At 43.3% G+C, this 21,763-nt stretch overlaps 1 protein-coding gene across 3 annotated transcripts; it reads left to right on the top strand.

The window, feature by feature from the left end:
• The first annotated feature begins 14 nt into the window (after window positions 1–14).
• bmpr1aa (bone morphogenetic protein receptor, type IAa) lies at window positions 15–21,576 on the top strand. Of its 3 annotated transcripts, none has more exons than XM_028989483.1 (13): window positions 15–244; window positions 4,149–4,271; window positions 11,793–12,021; window positions 17,926–18,091; window positions 18,166–18,268; window positions 18,431–18,530; window positions 18,669–18,753; window positions 18,864–19,002; window positions 19,378–19,570; window positions 19,764–20,061; window positions 20,250–20,425; window positions 20,883–21,013; window positions 21,201–21,576. In XM_028989483.1, exons 3-13 carry the CDS (start codon window positions 11,955–11,957, stop codon window positions 21,324–21,326), a joined length of 1,584 nt encoding a protein of 527 aa, XP_028845316.1. In that variant the 5' UTR covers window positions 15–244; window positions 4,149–4,271; window positions 11,793–11,954; the 3' UTR covers window positions 21,327–21,576. The 3 variants fall into 3 exon arrangements, with proteins under 3 accessions (XP_028845316.1, XP_028845317.1, XP_028845318.1); XM_028989484.1 differs by lacking the exon at window positions 15–244 and adding an exon at window positions 348–435; XM_028989485.1 differs by lacking the exons at window positions 15–244; window positions 4,149–4,271 and adding an exon at window positions 8,531–8,582.
• The last annotated feature ends 187 nt before the right edge of the window (window positions 21,577–21,763 follow it).

The following is a 21,763-nucleotide window of genomic DNA, read 5'->3' as shown; positions in this document are numbered from 1 at the left end:
ACCGGACTGGATCGCCGGCAGCCCCGCGGCGCCTCGCCGGAGCGGGCTGCCGTGATTGCAACTCTGCTCCTGCCCTGACGGAGAGACGCGGCGTTACTCGCGATACCATCAGTATCAACGCGCTGTATCGCTGAGAGAAATCAATCGCTTGGAAACCTGAGTGGGGGGGACGATTCATATGAAATACGCCTTTCCATCTGAACGGAGCGGATTAAAAAAAAAAATCGGCAGTGCGGAGAAATTGGTAAGCGATGTTTTTTTTTTTTTTTTAGGGACTTTGTTATGTGTGTAGCCGCGGTGCTGCGGTCGGTAGCGCTAGCCTGTTAGCATCACCACAGTGAAGGTGGCTTACCTGTTACCCAGCTACTTTTATCAAAGTAGAACTAACAAGCCAAACCGCGGACTTGTCCGGAGGAATAAGACTCAGAAAGCAGCGTTAGTACAAAATCCGCCTCTCCGTCCTTTTTAATTTGTGCTTTTTTTACGCTAAGTCTGGCTAGCCATCGCTCGGTCTGTCGCTGGCAATGTTGCTAAACATTTTTTTTACTGAAAGGCTACAATAACAATAAAAAAACTGGGTATACTTATCACGAATCCTCGTAGCTTTGTGGCTTGGTGGTTAATGTTTAATTCATAAACTTACACAACCTTTTATATCGCGTACTGCTCGAGGCGTTTACTACGTTTATTGCTTTTAATTATAGTTTTATTTGTCGTTCTGTGAAGCCGGAAAACCCACGATACTCTGTCCGGAGTTGTTAAGTTGGTTTACCGTAGATGGAAAATTGTGAGTTTGCTACTTGTGTCCGATTGTTGTTTCTTTTTTAAAGTTCGCCTGGTGAATTGTATAGTGTAACCACGTTGCTTTCCAGGTTTAAAACTGGCGTGGATGTTTTTTGGGGGAGAAGATTGCATGTTCTATCGCTCGGCTCTGGACGCTCCAGATGCTGGGATCGTAAAATGTGCAGGATCGGATTTCAGGTCCCCCCCTCCTCCTCCCGCTCGCTTTAACCAGGGGTGAAAGATTTCAGGCCCACACCGGCACTGCCCACCAAAACGCGGGGTACCCGGGGGAAGGAGGGGCGCACCTCCTCTGTGTACAGTCGCTCACCTGGCACACGAGGAGGTCAGAATCCAGATGTAGGTTGCAGACTGTGAAAATGCCAGAGTTTTATTTTTGTGTGTGTGTATTTTAATGAAAGGACGCATGAGAAGGCCGAACATCTTACACAAGCCCATACCTGACGCCGGAATAACATTTAGTGACAAGGGACGTCGTGCTGGAGAACCTCCCTCGGACCAGTCGTTTAAAGAGGGTTTTTTTTTTTTCAGTAATACACTGTGATTTAAAAAAAAAAAAAAACATGCCTTTTCCAGATTAAACAGACTAGAATGGGGTCGGTGACGTGCCGATTTCTTCAAAAGAACAGTTGTGTGTTTATTGAAATGATTTTATCCACAGATCCACAGTAATCCACAGTAATATTTCTGTTTTTTTTTTTTTTTTTTTTTTTTTTTTTAGAATTGATTTTAAAAGCCTCAGAGGTGGTACAATATTACGTTTATCCTTTAGCCTCTTTGGTCGGATAAAGCCTTGTTAAGGCTTCTGGTTACTTGGATGAAAGGAAAGCTAATCAGGCCCTTCAGACTCAAAAGCCACATTAAGGATTTTTCTAATTAGTTCAAACACATCCACGTTTATATAGTAATGTGTTAGCTAATTCTTCATTGTTAATTCTCATTCATTGTAGGATTTGGGAACTTTTGAAATAGTGTTTTCTTTTCTCTCTCTCTCTTTTTGTCCTTTAGCGGTCTAAGTGTGTGTTTCAATCTCAGTCCCAGAGAGGATCAGATTGCTCTGGGAGTCTTCAGTGCTCTCAGGCGGCAAGGTGGCAGCGAGGAGGAAGGTGGTGGTTGGCGGGTTGGGGGGAGAGAGAGCGAAAGAGGCTGTGCAGATCAGGTTTCACATCCCAGTGTGTTCCTGCGTCTCCTGCGCCTTCCATAAGTCAGTCCCCTTCACCCCCCTCACCGGCCTGGAGACAGGATGGCGGAGTAGGGGAGGAAAACATTCACTCCCCTCCTCATACATCCACCTCAGACCCCCAGCCCCTCCGGAGCACATAAAAGCAAAGAAATACGCCAGCGTAAATGTAACCTGTAATCACGAGGATTTACACAGGGGCTGCTTTTAAGACCAGGGGAGGAATGGGGGGGGGCTTGCGAGTGAGAGTGATCTCTTCTTTTTGTTGGCTATCTGAACCTAAAACAGCCCCGTAAGAAAGATATCAGATTGGATAGGGCTATGTAATGGGAATGCCTAGGCTGCCTTGGGTGATCTCTCTTTATCAGGCAACTGCTGTCCTTTAATGGTATTGATCTTGCTTTAAATACACTCAGCTCCCCCCGGAGTGAATAATTCAGAATGTCAGGGGAGACCGTGACTGTGGAGAAGGATTGGGTTTTGTTTTTCAGAGACGCCCACTTTCAATGTCAACTGCCTATTGGAGTTGTGCTTTATCATTTGTATTATTTATCTAGCAAAAGACGCAACGATGGATGCAGTAATGGAAACCAACATTGCCACAGCCTTAACGTTGCTGTGTGTTAGGAGTTGGCTGGATACCGTTTAGTTTTAATCAATTTCAGACAAACACACCCAGGTTTCGACAACTTAAGAATGTCAATTATGTGGTGAGGACGGTACCTTCTGGTACCACGTACGACACAATGAACTAAGAACACTTTACCTTCTGTTGATTAGAGATTGTAATACCCCAAAAAAAAACTTCATTAGCATGTGCACCTGGCCTGGATGTTGACGGTGCGAACTTTGCCAGAATCCGGAGTAGTCGAGCCGCTTTGAAATTCTGATGACCTCATCCGTCATTACCATGCTTGTTGTTCTCAGCAGCTCTGTGTATGTGTTGCCTAAACTCACCAGGTGACCAGTGCTGCACACCGAGTTTACATTTCGCTTTGTATAACAACCGTCTGTGTTTGACCGTATATAGGTACTGTGATTGGAGGTGCACTGCTCCGCTAATCAGCGCGCTTTATGGTTCATTTCCAGAGAGTCATTGTAATATATTATATTATGTTGCATATAACGTTCACTCTGCGTGTAGCTCTTTGAATTGTTGCGTGAACAAAACATACTTTAGCAATTTGTTAGCTTGCTAAATAAGCTATTATTAGAAATTTCCTTTCATAATCCAAACGTATAGAATTCCGTTTTAATTTATTGGCATTTTGAAGCTGTGGCTTGGTACGGGGAAGATTTGTGCCGTGTCTCCAACCTCACATTTCTGCCGCTCTGCTGTTTGTTGGCTTTATGGCCTGTAGCTACAACTCTCCGGTGTATCATTAGTCCAGCAGCTTGATTATGCTTCAAGGTTCCACTCGTTCATGCCTCCCATTAAAAATGGCTTGATCTGGTTATCAGCTCCAGTCTAGGGTGACCTTGTCTTTTACTGTAGATTTGAAGATAACCAAGTCTGAAAGACTTGGAACAAGTGAAGCTAAAATCAATTTTCTATTTGCAACAACAGTTAAAATAGACGTTTAACCTTTTGTATACGTTTTTAAAACATTTCAAATTTTAAGTAGACATTGTTGTCTGGGTTTGGTGCATGGCTATTAAGAGAAATAGATTTGTCTTGTTATTATAAAGATTAATTGTAATGTGGATGGATCTGACCTTAAATGATTCTTTGTTGTGATGAAGACCGCGGTTGTTGGCGGTCGTGCTGTTTTGTGAGAAGTGCTGTGGTTGGTGCGTAACTTTCTCTCCATGCTCTAACTGTGCCTGCTGCTTCCCGAGACGAGGTAGGGACATGGTGACAGTCTGTCTGCCAAGCCTGTGCCTCCTGCCATCTAATACCTCCAAGAGGTGTGGGTCACCCGGACACATGGGCAATCCATAATGCATTAATGTCAAGAGTCCATGAGAAATTGCTCCTTCTCGATCGATTGAAGTGATGGAAGGCATTAGTGTGTATCAGATGTTCCCAAATTTGACATTTTTGTTTAGCCTTGTTCCATTATGTTTTGGTCAACCAGCTAATCCCTGCAATGCCTGTAAGTGAAGTCACAGGGTTGCAGAAGGTCCTATGAAATGAGGATATTGACACATTTTCTTTGTCATCCAGAAGTTTGACCATGGAGAATGATGGCCTTCTGCTGCCAGCTGCAGCCTGGACCTGAATCTGTCGCCAGCACCAGTCAACGCACAATTACCCAACATGCTTTAAAGAAATGGATCAATCTGTGAGGTGAGAGAACCCATATTTGAGTTATATATCGACTTTCTGTTGGTTGTCACTAGTCGCCCATGTAGTCATGATTAAGTGAAAAATGTTGAGGCGTCAAACCTTCCACTGATTAAATCCCTGAGTGGTTAATCTGTTGCTTTAGTAGGACTAGGGACATTTAAAAGTCTAGGTGGACATGTGTTTAGCACATTGTGTCTTGTATTGTATTCGGTTCTGATCAGCTAACAAAAGCAGATGCTTGGCAAACCTTCAAGCATGCAATCAGAGTTGAAGGAATTGTGGGATTGGAAACCCCATACACACTGCTCATTCTTTTTAATGTGTCTTTTGGTAGACTAGCATGAAAACAGTGAGTCTAGATATGAACCTGTGGTCAGAAATGTGGTGTAAAGGTCTCATTGGTGGATAATAGCTGTCAAAACGCTCAACCTCTCCCAGTGATTAAGCACAGACATTTCTCACTGTGCCATCTGCTCAGACTTTAGATGATCATTCCATCTTACATTCTATTTAAATGTCAATTTATGCCACCACACTTTAGCAGGCCAGTTCAGATGTGATCAGAACTAGAAGCACTTTACTGTGCTGCCTTACGTGGAATTATTAGTGTATGGTTGTACTTGAGTTTTACTGCTCTAGTTTAAAGCCAGTGGAAAAGAGTGGCTTGGAGATGCGCTTTATCCATGTGTGCAGTTAGACGTTGTAGATGAGCTGTTGGCTTGGAGCTGGCCGCGCCTGGCTTTGTAACAACAAATACAAAATCTGTAGTCAGCTCACATTGCATTTTAAAAGATACTGTTTAGAATACTGTCATAAAAAAGAAAAAATGTTGATGTTTATTTTATTATTAATGTTGATGCTTATTTGCAAGAAATTGGAATTAAGTAATGCAATTGAAAAGTCATCAGAGAGCATAGTATTTCAAAAATGTATTCTGAACACATTACCTTTTATTTACAGGAATAATTCATTTAAATCATTTGTGGCTATGTATTATATATTCAGCTATCATTACTGTTGCAAAGTGTTTGTCCCAACACTGTGCTTTCAAAAAAGTACTTTGCTGTTCCAAATTGTTGCCATTTATTTTTTACCTTGCATTCATTTGTCTAGTGCTCACTTCAGCCAGATGGTTGCTGATAAGGAAAACCATGTAAAATGAGACGAAAAACAATGGACAATGTTCTTCAGTGCAACTTCATTTAACTGCAAAGCAAACAAACAAAAACAACAGGTTGACCCAAATGTTACACATCATTGCCCATGACCATCGGGCTCTGATGCCTCACACTGTGTACAGCTGCTGTGCCGTGTGAGGGAACAGTCCTGCATGTGTGGTCTCTTTGGGTGCGTGGTTGGACTAACGGGTTTTATAAAGACCAGGCTGTCAGCGGTTAGCATTACACGTGCAGGGTCCCTCTGCTGTACCAAGACACGTTACTTCTAGTCATTGCTTGTTGTCATGAAGGACCCTGTCTTTAGTGAGGTGCAAGAGAATACTAGATGGAACCCGTCGGTTTTCCTCACTTTCCTCAGTAATGATTCCGAATCAAAACTGATGGTTCAGTACGAGGGGAATGTATTGGCAAGGACTGCATGATACGTATCATGATACACGGGTCGTGATCCGATTATATTGTGATACTGTACATATTGCGATATTCAACAGTTCACTGAAAATGTAAAAACAGAGCTGAAATACAACATGCTGTGTACGATCTGTGTGGATCACTTCACATTAATTCAGCCAAAACAACTTAACTGAATTTTAGACTAAATTTATATTCAAAAATATCAATATTTGTTGTCCCTGTATCAATATCACCACGTAAAATATCGTGATATATTGCTTTATCGATATTTTCGGTACGAACAGTTTGGTTCAGTCTAGTATATTCTTGGAGCATTTACTCCAAAACATTTATTAGTAATTCATTTTTGGATATGTGTGTGGTGAAGTGCTGTCAGCTGTGTGTTTTCAATAAAGCAATTCTATCTGCATATCATAATGCTTTATTTGTTTGTTGTGTAATCATGCTGAATTCATGAAAATAATTTGTTTTATTATACATTAAATAACGCCTTAATTTTTACACACTACTTTAGGTTTCAGCAGAACTTGCCTTTTATAAAACCGCTTATCTGCTTCAGAAATCAGCTCTTAGTGGTTCAACTCATCGCTCGTCCTTGTAAAGATGTATTCAGCCATGCCTTATTCTGTTGAACTGAATTTAGTACAACATTGTGGTTAACTATGAAAATGCAGCAGAGGTGAGCTAATGCAGGTGACGTTTGTATAAGTCTTGATGGAATGTGCTTTCACTTGAGCACTTTGGCAGCAGTTTATTTCTCCCCCAACCCCCAACTTGAAGAGCTCAAGTTGCATCCAAGTGTTTTTCCAAATTAACTTTTTTTTTTTTTTTTTGCTCACTCTTGTTGGGTTGGCACACCACATTAAGAGCCCTCTGTCCTGGTGGATTTAGTTTGGCTGTCCATGAGGAAAGCAATGATAGCTGACAGTGATTGGGTCCGGCGCAGGTATAGAGGGAGGACTTCAGGGATGCATAGGATAAGAACGATGGCTGGAGTGAAGGGGGGCGGGCAAGACTGGGAGGGGGGCACCCAACTCTGTGTGTCTCGGTATTCTTATGCTAATCCACTCCTGAGATGAGGTGCAAAGCAGCCAAGCAAACAATGGCAGTGGAGCCAGAAAGTCTGCCCTGTAGTCTAGCAGGCCTTGAAAGGCATGTCGGGCAGGGCGCCGACACAGAGGGAAAGCTGCCTGCAGCACGGAGCACCCAGCCTGCAAGGAGGGGGCCCAGGAGCGGGGATCCCATCCAAAGGGGGACGATAGACCACACTCCCCGCTCTGCAGGCAGGATCCTGATGTCACCGAGCAGTTTTATTAGCCCAGAAGAGTCTTGTCTAGAAATTCAGTGTGATGGTTTCTGCAACTGTTCCTATTCTCTGTGGTTATAATGTTAGATATTAAACGATAATCAATTTTTGTATCGCTTTCGATAGAAATTAGCACCGGTATCGATACTTACATTTCAGTTTGGCATATGCCAGTTCATAGAAATCAGGCATTGCAGCGGGCAGCCCCTCCGCCGGCTGCCTGGAGGACCCAATGTTTACATGAGAGACTCACTTTAAACATAATTCAGCAGCACCAAGCCTGCTAGGAAATGTAAAAAGCAGGAGCACTGTCTGGAAGTGTTTCCGTTATATCAACCACACGAACGGGGAAAACCAGAGGTTGTGGACACGGCCGTTTGCAAGGAGGGCTTCAAAGCTGCTATCAGTAGTTTCCAGTGAAAGTGAAGTGATTGTCATTGTGAAACACTGCAGCACAGCACACGGTGACGCAGCGAAATGTGTCCTCTGTATTTAACCGTCACCCTTGGTGAGCAGCGGGCAGGCGCCCGGGCAGCAGTGTGCGGGGACGGTGCTTTCGAATTCTGATTACGGGGCCGCTTCCTTAATCGTTAGGCCACCACTGCCCCTCTATACTTCAGTATACACCATCAGGACAGTATTGAGTAGAGTTTTAAGAGTTTATTCACTCTGATACATGCTGCCCAGAGATTTCATCACTGTTTCTCTTTAATGTATCTTAAACGTGGCCAAACTGTCAACGTACTGTAGCCATCGGGAGAACCGAACCTGGCTCTCTTTACGGAAATGAACCTCGGATAAGAATGTAAACTATTTTAGTAGCTTTGGGGAAGGATCCCGCTGCCAAACAGTCATAGGAAAGAAATGATTGTTTATTTATTTAGTTTTCACATGCAGACACACCCACACACAAGGCTGTTGTCATCCAGTCATGACATGACTCTGGCGACTGAGCCAGGGATCTGGAAGGTGCGCAAGTAATCCAACACCCGAGTATCATCCAACTAAAACAGACGCTGTTCTCCTTTAACACTGTGCCTCTGTGTGATTTGTCTGTCATCTTTGTTTGTAGGCTTCTCTCGCTACGAAATGTAGTTATTTCTTACCAGTACCAATTGTTTAAAAAAATTGTTTTTTTTTTTTTGCTGGTATGTTTTTGCAGAATAAAACAAAATTGAGGTCTTGGAAAAAGGAATCACATCTTGGTTTTGACTTGCGTCTCTGGCTCAGAAGGCTTTGTAGGGCGAAACAGAGCTAGAATAATCACACACAAATATACTCTTTTATTCCTTTTGTTGATTTGATTGTGTTTTTGCTCTTGTCTGTTTAATTTAATAGGGCCGTGGTGGCCTAGCTGTTAAGGAAGCGGACCCACAATCAGAAGGTTGCCGGTTCGAATCCCTATCCGCCAAGGTACAAAAAAAACCCTGTGCGCCTGTCATGGCTGCCCACTGCTCACCAAGGGTGATGGTTAAAAGCAGAGGACACATTTTGTTGTGTCACCATGTGCTGTCCTGCAGTGTTTCACAATGACAATCACTTCAATTTCACTTTCAATTTGTCTTCATCTTGGCTTTTTCATTCATTTCATTCGTTCGTTCATGTGCATTTGTTGTTTACCCATTTTTGGGCCATTTTTTCAGTTCCTCTAGAGTGTTACAGAGTTGGTACACTCTGTTAAAGTTATTTGTTGCTCGTACAGCCCTGGCTTTGCCCGTGTGATACAGGGATGTGGAGGTGTCAGTTGGGATGCTCCCTGGCACTGTGCCTCGGGATGATCATGATGAGGACTTTGTTATTTATTTTTTTTGCTCCCTTCCCTCTGTGCCTGCTTGTGCTTTGCTAAACTTAGAGCAGTTACCTCTGTCATAAATTCCTTGACGCACACGCACACTCACACGCTCTTTCGTCCACTGTAGAGGTGCCTGGTTGGCTGTCTTGTCCCCCAGCCTTGAGGAGACCTTCTTTGTTCCCTCATTATCCAGTCAGGGATGTGTGAAAAGTAGGGCACAGGTCGGGGCTCTTTGTCCCCCTCTGGCAAATCAAAAGTGACAAACACCGGCCCGCTCTGCCACTAATTTGGCTGTCTTCTCTGAACGAGCACCACTTAGGGCCACTAATTGCGGTGAGATGCACAGTCGTACAAGGGAACAGACACATCTTGTTAATAACGCTGGCTGGGGCCAACACGGGTAATTGCGGAACATCCCTCAACAAATAATTTGGGCATGTTTCACCATTCAAGAGTAGCGCCAGCCTGACAGGGGTTGCGGGGTCGAGCCTGTGAAAAACAAGAGGGCAAAGATGTGCTGCTCTCACAAAATAAGAGAGGAGGACAATAAGCGGAAGGGCAGATGAAAGACAGCAGTCAACCTTCCTGAGAGTCTCATCTACGATCATTAGTAGGTCTGTGCATTCATTAGCGGGCCCTAATCGGGCCCAGTGGCCCCTCTCTTGATTCCACAAGCACGGCATGGGGATAAGGTGATAAGGCAGTAGGGACCCTGGCCCCTGTTTCACAAAAAAATGAATAAATAAGAATGATATAAAAACGACATAAAATTGCGAAATTATTGAACAAATCTTCTTATTTTAGCAGATCAAATAGAGAGGAATAATTTACAGGTAGATGCAGTTTTGGGTCGTTTAGATCAGCCTTTTTTCCCCTGAATCCCCCTGCCTGTGTCCAAGTGCAAAAAAATCACAGTTGGAGGGTTTTGTTCTTATTCTGATTGCAGACTGCAGGCTATATAGAGTCAATATTAGAGCTGTAATTGGCCCGAAAAAAAATTAGACCCAACCCGGCCTGAGAACTACAAATTCAGCCCACGTGGTGCATTTAAAAAATACCACAGTCAGCGTATGTTTCTCTACTCCAACTTTAAGGCTCCATTTCCGTACAGCCAATAGAGAATCTATTTGTTTAGCTTACTTCACCTCAGATCCACCACATTACACATACCAAACGTTACTGGTTTTATATGTAAAACAAAAGGAAATAATAAAAAGAAGCACGGGAGCTTGGACCGGTCTGCTTGGTGAAGAGGTGTAAAAAAAATGACCAACCAGAGGCGTCACCTGACAAAGTTATTTTACTGCACAAGCTGGACTCGATCAGAGCCAACCCGAACCTGCCGAAGATGACAGGAACTGAGAATCAGGAGGCTTGTCCTGAAGATTGTACTGCACAAGAGTAGGATCTGTAATATTTCGATGGCAGCAATTACCCTGGTGTGTGTGTGTGTGTGTGTGTGCGCCACGTGTCTTACACTGTAACAGCTAGCGCCTGTTACCAGTATAAACACTATGAACAGCCATATAAGGGTTTAATCCAAGTTAAAGTTCAAGTGAGCTTTATTGTCATTTCAGCTACATACATGCTAGACAGTCTGCTCAGTGCTTTTCAAATGTTGTGGAGTCAGAGACAGATTATTGGTAATTGTGTAAAATGATTTATAAATGAATGTGAGTGTTTTTAAAAGATTATTATTTCATTATTATGATCCGTTGGAAATGTTTATTAAGATCTTTGATTATTGTCTGCCTACATAAATGGTTTGGTCCATGGCTATATAGACAACTTGGGCTATTCAATTGAGAGATTAGAGTTGATTTCAGAGAGAGGTTGGACTTACTGTTCATTATTTATTCTTAATGCATTTATTGAGGTTTTTTTATTATTATTATTTATATTATTTCATAAACAGAGTCTGCCTCCGAGCAACATCTACTTTTGTGTCATCTTCCCTGCCACTATCACCGCTCATCTGTTCTGCATCTAAATCTAAAGTTTGCTGGTTGGAATCCCGATCTGCCAAGGTGCCACTGAGGTGCCACTGAGCAAAGTACAGTCCCCACACACTGCTCCCCGGGCGCCTGTCATGGCTGCCCACTGACTGTTAAATGCAGAGAGCACATTTAATTGTGTAACCGTGTGCTGTGTATCTCAATGACAATCACTTCACTTTCACTTTTTCCACTTTCATTCCCCCATTACATGCACCTACAGTGCATTCCTTTGGGCGTCAGCACAAAAAAGGGACTTGCGGGAAGAGGAGGGAGATGAGTCTGGATTGTAGCACTTTTATTGATGCTGCATGGCTGCTTTGCATGCCTTTGGTTTGGCCAGCTCTTGTTTTATTGATGCATAGTAAGAGTGCGGTCTGCTCAGTGTTTTTCTTTTCACTCTTCATTTATTGCAGCATTGGATCACTTACAGCATTGTGTGCTGTGCTTTGTGTGTGTGTGTATATACACACAACATTGTCCTCTGGACCTGTCTGTGTGTGTGTGTGTGTGTGTGTGTGTGTGTGTGTCTTTCCTGAACAATCGACATATTACTACAAACTACTGCATTACATAACACAGTACATTCTGAGAGCGACAAGTGGCAGGAACTAAATTCATTGTGGGTGTAATATTTGGCATACAAAACATGATTCTGGTAGAAAAAAAGTAAAAATGTAAGAAATGACACCCTTTGAGAATTGCTGGTGTCTTCCTCTTGTAAGTCACTTTGGATAAAAGCGTCTGCAAAGTAATGACTGCCATCATCATCGTTTTTGGTTTGTTGGTTTTGCCTTGTGGTTTTAAATGAATAAAATAAATTTTAATTTTCCCTAGTGGTCTGGACTGGAGCAGCCTCTAAGAAAGAACCTCTGAGCCAGTCTCTGCTCATCATCTAACTTCAAGACCTCCACTTTGATCCTGCACCTGAGACTCTGACTGTAGCGGATCAAGGGGTCTCTGAAAACTCATCAGCTTCCATCTAGAGACGGAGCTACGATGCTGCAGACAGAAACGTTCCTGACAGCGGTGGGACTCTGTGTCCTGTTGGTGTTCAGGGCAGAAGGTAAATTGCTTAATCGCTACACCCAAGTCTATAAAGCCTCTCTCATGTCATTATTGCTTACATTTACATAATAAAAGATAATTGTCTCACCTCACAGTAATGGGCCTAGTCAGTGTGAAGAATAGCTTCCTAATAAGAATGCTTTGGTTAAAAAAAAGATGAGTGATGCCCTTACTGGCTTTCGTTTGTTAATGAAGTGCTGTGTTCTGATGTTAATGTTAATGCTGCTCCATTCAAACCAAATGCACTGGATCTCCTGTTTAGAGCAACCTGTGACTGGTTTTATTCGACTGTGGCTAGGCTGATTTGAGTAGGTATACTGCGGCAGGGTCATTCAACAATCCTCAAGGGTTAGATACAGTGGTTTTCTCTGGTTCACATTTACCCCACCTGTAGGAAAAGAAACCCAACCTTTTTGGCATTTGAATGATACCACGTGAAACCACAACATAGAGTATTGATTCTTATGGCTTCATTAACTGGACCCCCACCAGTAACCCAGGCTGGTTCAGCCAGTGACTCACGTCCAAACCACCAGCTCACCTGACACATTTCCATGCACAGTTTTAATTGGATGCTGTCATCGAAATCTGTTTACGGACCAATCCGAGGGGAGTTGTGGAGCATGCAAAGAGTGCTTAGGCTGGACACCCAACCTCATAATCAATTTTGGTGGGATTTAAGTCATACTAACATAGTTGTTATTTAATATGAACCTAGTAACTGATCACAGTGCAATGTTTGCCTCTTGAGAAGGCCATAAATTGTTGGGGTTGAGTGGTTACAGCATAGTGGTCATCAAACTCACTCTCTAAAATATTACAAATTTTAATGCGCCCCTAACCGAGACAGTTGTTTTTCTCGCACTGCCCCTGTAAACAGTGGCGCGAGACACTCTGGATACGATACGATGCGAATGTGTAGGTCATGGTCTGGGAGAGCACCCGGTTCTGATTGGATGACTGGTGTGCAGTTAACTAGGGTTAGTAATGTCTAGTACCATGGTATCCGGCTGAAGGAGCTTTGAACACATATAATCTGCTTTTGGGGAAACGCTGCTGCCAATAGATCTACTTCATCAGCTCGTACGTTACATTTTATCAGAAAACAAAAAGGCTTTTCAAAGCATTGAGTGACCGGCAGTTGCAGCCATGTGCTGCCGCTTGACTCCCACTACAGGAAGCTCTTAAACTGATTGTTCCCTCGTTCTCTTCCCTTTCTGCACATTAACCGTTTCCTGTATAGCACGTCAGAGTGGCGGTGGGGCAGGAACCCTCACAACACGCATTGTTCTCTGGGAACATGCAGACGGCTGTTCTTTTTTTTTTTTTTTTTTAAACTCCAAGTGCCACCTTCTTAGACTTTCTCATCTTGTTTGTAGCACACAAAGTGTTGTAAATCCAATTAGAGGTCCTCGGATTTTTTTAACGCCCATGCCGGTTTTATTGGTCTGTCTTTTAGTGGGGTTTTCCATGTGTGGAGGCTGTAACCAGCGATTGCTGCAGCACCTCCACTGCATCTTATGACTGGAGTAACTACATTTGCAAGTGCAGCTTTTCACTGTTGCCCAGATTTATGTGCAGATGCCTTCTAACGTCTTGTGTGGCAGTTTCCCCAAATGTGTATGTGTGGGTTTTTTTCTTCTTCTCCATTTTGAATTCATATAAATTCATTTTGTTCTCAATGAGTAAACTACAGGGGGATAATGCGCAATATCTCAGAAGACAGTCTTTAGTGTAGCAGTGGTATCTGAGATATTTGGTATGGGGATTAAGGTAAATATCCAGTAAATGAAGTATTAATACTAATATTAAATAATAAGTTTAGCACTAAAATGACACTGGGAGATGAATTGATAAATTTAAGTGTCCCAGCATTCAGCCCTGGTAAAATTGTAGATGATGAGGTAACTGACTGTGGTTTGATGGTGTATGGTAAGATATGTAATAAACAGCAGCTCCTCTCCTATTTGTTGAGCAGTGTAGTTAAATTTTTAGTTCCCTCATGGACCTTATTAGAAATCTGAACAAAAAGAAAAAAAATCATTTTACATATATCGCTGACCTCTGTTAATATCCAAGATATTAATTACACTCTCACCTCTAGTTACAACACAACACAAGATTTGTATTCCACTATTTGTGTTTGTAGTTATAACTCCCGTTAAAGTGGAGGTATGACTAAATGTTTCAGCAAATTTTTTTTTCCATTAATTTTTGTTGACAGTCTCAATTAAATTTCAGTTGAATCGCACATTTCGCAGCAAATTAATCATGATGAGCAATTAAGACCCCTGTGTCACATGATACTGTGTAAATTTAATCTGGATGGGTCTGCAAAAAAGACAGGGTGAGACTGGCACATCACGGACTTAACGCAAGGCAAGAGTCATCTGAATGGTGCCTAAATCTCCTTTACTCTCCTTCTTTGTTTAAGGCTTGTTTGCATGAATATCATAGGTCAGCTCCACACAATCTTTAATCTTTTCAAAAAGGGCAACATCCACATGTTCTTCATATACCCGTGGTGTTCTGCATACATGTATAATGTTTTGGGTTTTTGTTGCCGCCTCTCAATTCTACATCCCGTCTGCGGTGCTCTTTATATGAAGAGTTGTGTCATTAAAAAAAAAAAAAAAAAGAGGTACATTTGTAGAAAGTCTGACAAGAACCATGGCATGGAATGTGATTGCCTCGTGTCCTTTGACCTCTGCATTCAGAGGTGAACTGTTATTTACCAGTTGGGAAATTGTTTTGCACTTTGAAGTGTTTCGTGATTTATGAGTATTCTGTGTAAACCAGAGATCCTTTGTGATGGATCACGCCTTTCATGTAATACAGACTAATGCGCTGCACACTGTGACTCAGACCTTTTCTGTTTTCTGGCCCTGGCTCATTCCCATAATGCATTGGTATGAGCCTTGTCTAACGTTCGGCATATGGTGGCCATTTGAGCGTGCTGTGGAAGGCCCGGCTCTGGCATGAGTGCCGGATGATGAGTGAGCCGCGCGCTGCTCCTTTAAGAGTGTGGCATGTGGCTGCCTGTAAATGGAGAGGCTCATTACAGGGCTGCTGTGCCAGACCTCAGACTCCGCCGCGACGGCCGACTGAATTAAGCACACATGTGGGTCTGCAGGCAGAGAGCTCGGCCATTTCCTGCACCGACGAGGCGCTGCCTGGCCCTCATCAATCACAGCATGCAGCCAATCACAGCGCGGCCTATGCGATGTTTATTTGGATGGGTGGGGGCGTTGACATGAACCACAATACTCTGCTTTTTTTCAAGGTTCTTCTGGGCTTTGTCGTACCACTACAGGCTTTAACGATGATTGCTCTTTAAAGCGTGTGACTCAAACAAGGTCTTCTGGACATCTGAAGGTCTAACCTCAGAGTGAAAGATGTACTTCTCACCCCATCCTACCCTCACGGTAAACCAGACGCACGGCCCAGGCCTCGGCCCTGTGTTTGAAAGCTCTGTTCCGTCCAAGAACTTTCCAGACAGCCTCCTTCTCTCCACTCAGCATCTCCGTCAGGACACTGACTGGGCCTAAAGCTGAGTTTAGTTTCCGGATCAGTTGCATAACAACTCCCTTTTTTGTGTGTGTGTGTGTGTGTATGTGTATATATAATTAAATTTTTAATTAAAGCTCTTTGTGTGATTATTAACATGCTTAACTTTGCTTTCTACACAGTCCTCCTCTGTTCCTCTCGCTGTTTCTTAGGGCCTGGAAGGTCATGTGGTATAATTTATGTGCAGCGAGAGGGGGAGACGGAGGAGGCCTGAGAGTCTGCGGCTCCCTCCCAGGAGAGGATGACGTGTTGGAGGAGTTCATTAAGGCTGCGGAGACACGTAATCTCGCCGCTCTTTCCCCCACCAGAGATAGAGGCACGACTTCAAAAGGCTCCAGAGCCCGGGCGCGCTATCTCAGCCCCGCCGCCCCCGCGCTTCTATCGCCTCTTTATTTTTTCGCCAGGGTGTTTGCTCGGCTCGCTGTGCTAATACACCACCCCCACCAATAACCCGTGTTTGTACAACAAATGGCTGTTTGCTCAGTGCCCCCTGTTGTAGTATTATCAGCTCCTCTCTGACTGACCTCACACAGCTCTGGCCATAAATCATTCTTGATAGTCCACAGACCCCCCAGTACCCACTTCACTTAAATATCTGTTAATATGGCAAAAATATATGCACCAATTGGGCACAACATGGAGACCATTAAATGATTAGCGTTGTCCAGTGGAGCTGATTGACTGCTCTCACACACCCTGCTTCCTCAACCCCCCCTGCCACTGTCACACATTCAAGTGTAGTGCATTCAGAATTACAGCCACTTTGATCCAGTCCCACAATGAGATTTTTCAGTGCCTGTAGCTTTAAATGCTAATGAGGAGGAGAGCGGCCTATAGAAGTTTAGGGGGCATTCATGCAAAAGTCGTCATCAACACCATTCACCGTTTGGTGCAGACAGGACGTTTTTTGTTTTTTTTTTCCCCAGAAAAAAAATTAAATGAACCCACTGGTTCTTCAGAGTCTCGTGGGACCGAACAAAATAATTTTTATTTGTGCTCATTTTTTACATCCAATCACCCAGCAACTGCAATGCTGAAATTCTCTGGGTGGACAAAGCATGACTAAGGGGAGGTAACCTTTCCCCTTATGATGACATTAGGGGACAAATTCCAGATCCGACCGTCTGTGCTGCTCTCTGAACGGCGAAGCAAAACAGCCAAAGCACTCTTCCTAGATATCGGCATTTCTAGCCACTGAAGGACCATAGACAGGCTAGGGAAACTCATTTTAATGTTAAATCTCACAAAGGGACATTTTAATGTTAAATCTCACAAAGGGACATTTTTATAATAGGGGACCTTTAAGAAGGATAATGTGTCCTGTCATTTCAGAATCTGCTGTGTTGGATAAACAAGTTCAATGCACAACTTAAATGCTTTGCTGCCAGACATGATCTTGGTGCCAAATACCTCTGAACACATTTAGAGGTCCAATTTTGGCTGCATGAGGAAGAACCTTCACAATATTTGTCTGGTGTTTTTAATGCTGTGGTGTATATCTGCCTGCGTCTGTAATCTCATCCTTGTCTTTTAAGTGCTGCGCAGTTGGGTTGTTTTTCCTGAAGTCATGTTCTTTCTGATACCCTACTCGTACCTGAACAGGCCTCACAAGCCCAGGTCCGTTGTTGCCGTGATGTGACGTCTGCGTCTGCATTGTACACAATGTCTGTACACAATATAAAGTGAATTATGAAGTGAGCTGAAAGTGCAACAGAACCTCTTTCATCTCTCTAGGCTCCATTTAATCAACGTTTCCAAATAGAATCAGGCAAAGACTCCAGCCAGAGCTGGACCGCCAGGGCACGGTTTAAAAAGGGAGAGAGAGGGAGAAAAACAACAGGGCCGTAATGGGATCTAGGACAGGAATGTAGCGATGGAGGCCCACGGCTGATAAAAAAAGCAGAGAGCTGCTCTGCTGCCCAGACTTTAAAAGTGCAGGTTCGCTGGTGATTAGCTTTTAACAGACAAGTCTGAACTGGAAGGGCTGGTCATGTCATGCTTGGGAGGAAGTGCCTGCAGACACACACACTCACACAAACAGAACACACTTTGTTCTCTGGGCTTAGGTCTGCAAGATATGAGGAGTGAAAAAGCTTGAGAAGGAGAATCGTTTTTTTTTCTGTGTGTATTTCAGCACGGGGGGGGGGATCCTCACTTGGAACATGAAAAAAATAATGTCTGTAGATAAAGATCAGGCCTGATGCAGGCTAATCTCTGACGTGTGCCGTGTCTGAATAACGCTGTGAGATCTGGCCCGGCCGCAGGAGTAGCAGCCTCTGTTTCCTTCATGGTGGACTATTTGAGACGACATCTCTCACTTTCCCTGTCCCACCAGCTGGTCAGAACCCAGACCACGTGCTCCATGGCACCGGGGCCAAACACGGTATGGATCCCAAGAGGCCGGGGGACGAGTCCACGGTGGCGCCAGAAGACGCGGCTCGCTTCCTTAGCTGCTACTGCTCTGGCCACTGCCCAGAAGATGCCAAGAACAACACATGCATGTGAGTTTCTTCATGTCATGCTTTCTCTGGCAGCCATTCCATGTTTGCTAAAATCCATGGTCTCCATGATGCAGGACAAATGGACAGTGCTTTGCCATTATTGAGGAGGATGAGCACGGGGAAGTGTTTCTCACCTCTGGCTGCATGAAGTATGAGGGCTCAGATTTTCAGTGTAAGGTGAGTCAGGGGGTCATCCTTTTATATGATCTTTTCACATTTTTTTTTCTTTTGTGTTGAAATTTGTTTTTGTAGGTCATAATGTGTGCACAGGATTTAGTGTCATTTGACTTAATTAACTTAAGGTGTAACCAAACCGTGATTTTGAACATTTCAACCAAGGGTTCACCCAGAGCACAGAGGAGGCGTACCATAGCGTGCTGTAGGGAGGATTTCTGCAACAGGGACCTGCAGCCCACACTGCCACCGCCTCCAGAGCCAGGTAACCATTCAGAAAGACATTGTGCGCTGCGGCCCTTGCTCAAAATGGTTTAAAAAGGTTTTAAATCAATGAGCACAACATTTGACTGCCAGTGGCTTCCTTGTGACAAGACGGATGTTTTTCACCTTTGCTTTACAGAAAATCCTCACTGGCTGGCATTTCTGATATCAATGACTGTGTGCTGCTGCACCCTCATTTGCATTACTGTGGTCTGTTACTACAGGTACGCAAGTGTAACTCTTTTTCATAAGGATTTACGTCCACTGCTTGATACAGCAAGTATCATATATATATATAATGTTAAGTATTTATGTCTTCTAATGGTTCTTCCAGGTATAAGTGGCAGACAGAAAGGCAGAGGTACCACAGAGACCTGGAGCAGGACGAAGCCTTTATCCCAGCTGGAGAGTCACTCCGAGACCTCATCAACCAGTCCCAGTCGTCAGCCAGTGGATCAGGCCTCCCCCTGCTGGTGAGAGACTGTTAACACCATGTACAACCTTGCAGGCTGTTAAACGAACACATGCGTCTAAAGTACTTTACATGCTCTGCAGCTGTCTAAATGCAGCTTAATCATCAAGTCATCCTGCAGTCATCTGATTTGTATTGTTATGGCTGAATTGTTTCACTATAAAACTGAATTAAGAAAAATGTTATGATTGGTAGTTACTTTAGCAACATCCCCATAAATGAGCCAGTTATCAGCCAGTGATGAGCACTGCTGTAAATGCTTTGAGAACTGCTGCTCCAGGGGGTATCTGTTACATGAAAAGATGAGGTCAGACAGATCATGGCTTATTAGATTTATGTAATTGATTGATTTGTTTTTCCCCCCTGTCCTATACAGGTACAGCGAACCATTGCTAAACAGATCCAAACAGTGCGCCTTATTGGTAAAGGCCGCTATGGGGAGGTATGGCTGGGCAGGTGGAGGGGAGAAAAGGTCGCAGTCAAAGTTTTCTTCACACGTGAAGAGGCCAGCTGGTTCCGAGAAACTGAAATCTACCAAACAGTTCTCATGAGACACGAGAACATATTAGGTATGCCATATGCACTGGTAATACTGGGTTAAAGACTTAGTTCTAGCGTAGGACTAGAACAAGGATTCAGATTTGAAATGTGTAACAAACTAATTAGTGTCATTGCCTTGAAAAGGCCAATTTCATTATTTTCCCCTAGCACGTTTAATTGTAGTAATTGTATCCTCTCTGTCTATGTGTGTTTGTTGGACAGGTTTCATTGCGGCAGACATAAATGGCACCGGGGCTTCCACACAGCTCTACTTGATCACTGACTACCACGAGAATGGTTCTCTGTATGACTACCTGAAGTTCACCACACTGGATACACAGGCCCTGTTGAGACTGGCCTACTCCGCAGCATGTGGCCTGTGCCACCTGCACACAGAAATCTATGGTACGCAGGGCAAGCCCGCTATCGCCCACCGTGACCTCAAGAGCAAGAACATCCTGGTTAAGAAGAATGGCACATGCTGCATAGCAGACCTAGGACTGGCTGTCAAATTCAACAGGTAACATCAAATCCATAAACGTAATGTGTAGAGTGGCCAAAATAAAATCTCTTTCCAGTTGAAGTATTAGTTCAGTTTATTGCTGTGTTTTTTTTTTTTTTTTTTTTTTTTTCTTTTTCAGAAATATTTGTTGATCAAACACAGCCAAAATATCACTAATGTACTTTATCTCCTCCCTGCACACTCAGTGACACTAATGAAGTGGACATCCCTCTGAGTACACGTGTGGGAACACGGCGCTATATGGCCCCAGAGGTTTTAGACGAGACACTCAACAAGAACCACTTCCAGGCCTACATCATGGCAGACATCTACAGCTATGGGCTGCTGGTTTGGGAGATGGCCCGCCGATGTGTCACTGGAGGTATTTCTACTTATAGTTTCATTACAATTCCTCATTTATCTTTTACATAAAATCTATACATATATAGATTTTAAATATGTATAAATATATATTCATTGGGTACGGAAAGTATTCAGATCCCCTACATTTTTCACTTTTTACATAGAACCATGATATTTCAGTTTTTCCTTTTTAAACTATTCTGTGATTATTGGTCAATATGGGGTGCTGTGTGTACATTAATGAGGGAAAAACTTGATTAACTTGATTTTAGCAAATGGCTGCAATATAACAATGAGCGAAAACTTGAAGGGTATCTGAATACTTTCTTTACTCACTGTATGTATTTATTGCAATTTCAGTAATTGCTCTTTTCTTGAACAGTTTGCATTCCTGCTCTGGTAAAAATACATGATGTAGTAGAGAACAGAGCTCTGTAGATGTTCTTATTATTTGTCTTGCCCTGTTTTTCTTAAAGGCATAGTTGAAGAGTACCAGTTGCCATATTATGACATGGTACCATCAGATCCGTCCTATGAAGACATGTTAGAGGTGGTGTGTGTTAAGGGCCAGAGGCCAACAGTGTCCAATAGATGGAATAGTGATGAGGTAAGTGGATGTAGAACCAATGTATTGATTGGTTTTGTTTAATGTTTTATATGTCTGCTGCGTCCTGGTATCTAATAAATTCATCTAATAATGGTTGATTCAGTTTAATTCAGTTTCCTTCTCTGTGTGTCATTTGACACACTAAAAGCAGGGGGCGCTATTAACAAAAATGTTTCTCTGTCCAAAGTGTTTGCGAGCCATGCTGAAGCTGATGTCTGAGTGCTGGGCCCAAAATCCTGCCTCCCGTCTCACCATTCTCAGGGTCAAGAAGACCCTGGCCAAGATGGTGGAATCTCAGGACATCAAAATCTGAGCAGCTGAGACGCATGCTCTTTCCTCGTTGTGGAGAGCATAATCTGGAGGTACTATGTGAGCAATGGAGGTGGGAGGTATGTGCAGATGAGGCAGAGTGGACTGGTTTACTTGAGCCATGGTTCCAGCTGCACCCTGCGGATGGACACTGCAGAGCATGCTAAAGAACACTATAATCTCATCTCCACCCATGTCTGATCGTTGACCAGAGCAAAGCCTTTGTTGGGTCTTTAATTTTATGTTATTGTTTATCCTTTACCTTTTTTTTTTTTTTTTTTTTTTTTTTTTTTTACTTTGGTGCTTTCTGTGAAAGCTCTAATGTGTTTGTTGTTCTGGAGGAGGGCAACTGTTAAATTAGCAGACAGAAAATACCAGTAACATGGAACTAAACTTTACTGCCTTAGAGAAATTCCACAGCTGCCAAATTATTTTTTTCCT

The sequence above is a fragment of the Denticeps clupeoides genome, chromosome 8 (genome assembly GCF_900700375.1).
Source record: "Denticeps clupeoides chromosome 8, fDenClu1.1, whole genome shotgun sequence".
In the NCBI taxonomy this organism is placed as follows: Eukaryota; Metazoa; Chordata; class Actinopteri; order Clupeiformes; family Denticipitidae; genus Denticeps; species Denticeps clupeoides.
This window is presented reverse-complemented; position numbering and strand designations above follow the sequence as displayed.

Excerpts from the sequence above, each read along its gene's own strand:
- bmpr1aa (XM_028989483.1), top strand. The coding sequence starts at position 11,955 with ATGCTGCAGACAGAAACGTTCCTGACAGCGGTGGGACTCTGTGTCCTG. Across the intron at positions 18,269-18,430 it reads GCTCAGATTTTCAGTGTAAG|GGTTCACCCAGAGCACAGAG; the intron begins GTGAGTCAGGGG and ends ATTTCAACCAAG. Across the intron at positions 18,531-18,668 it reads GCCACCGCCTCCAGAGCCAG|AAAATCCTCACTGGCTGGCA; the intron begins GTAACCATTCAG and ends TTTGCTTTACAG.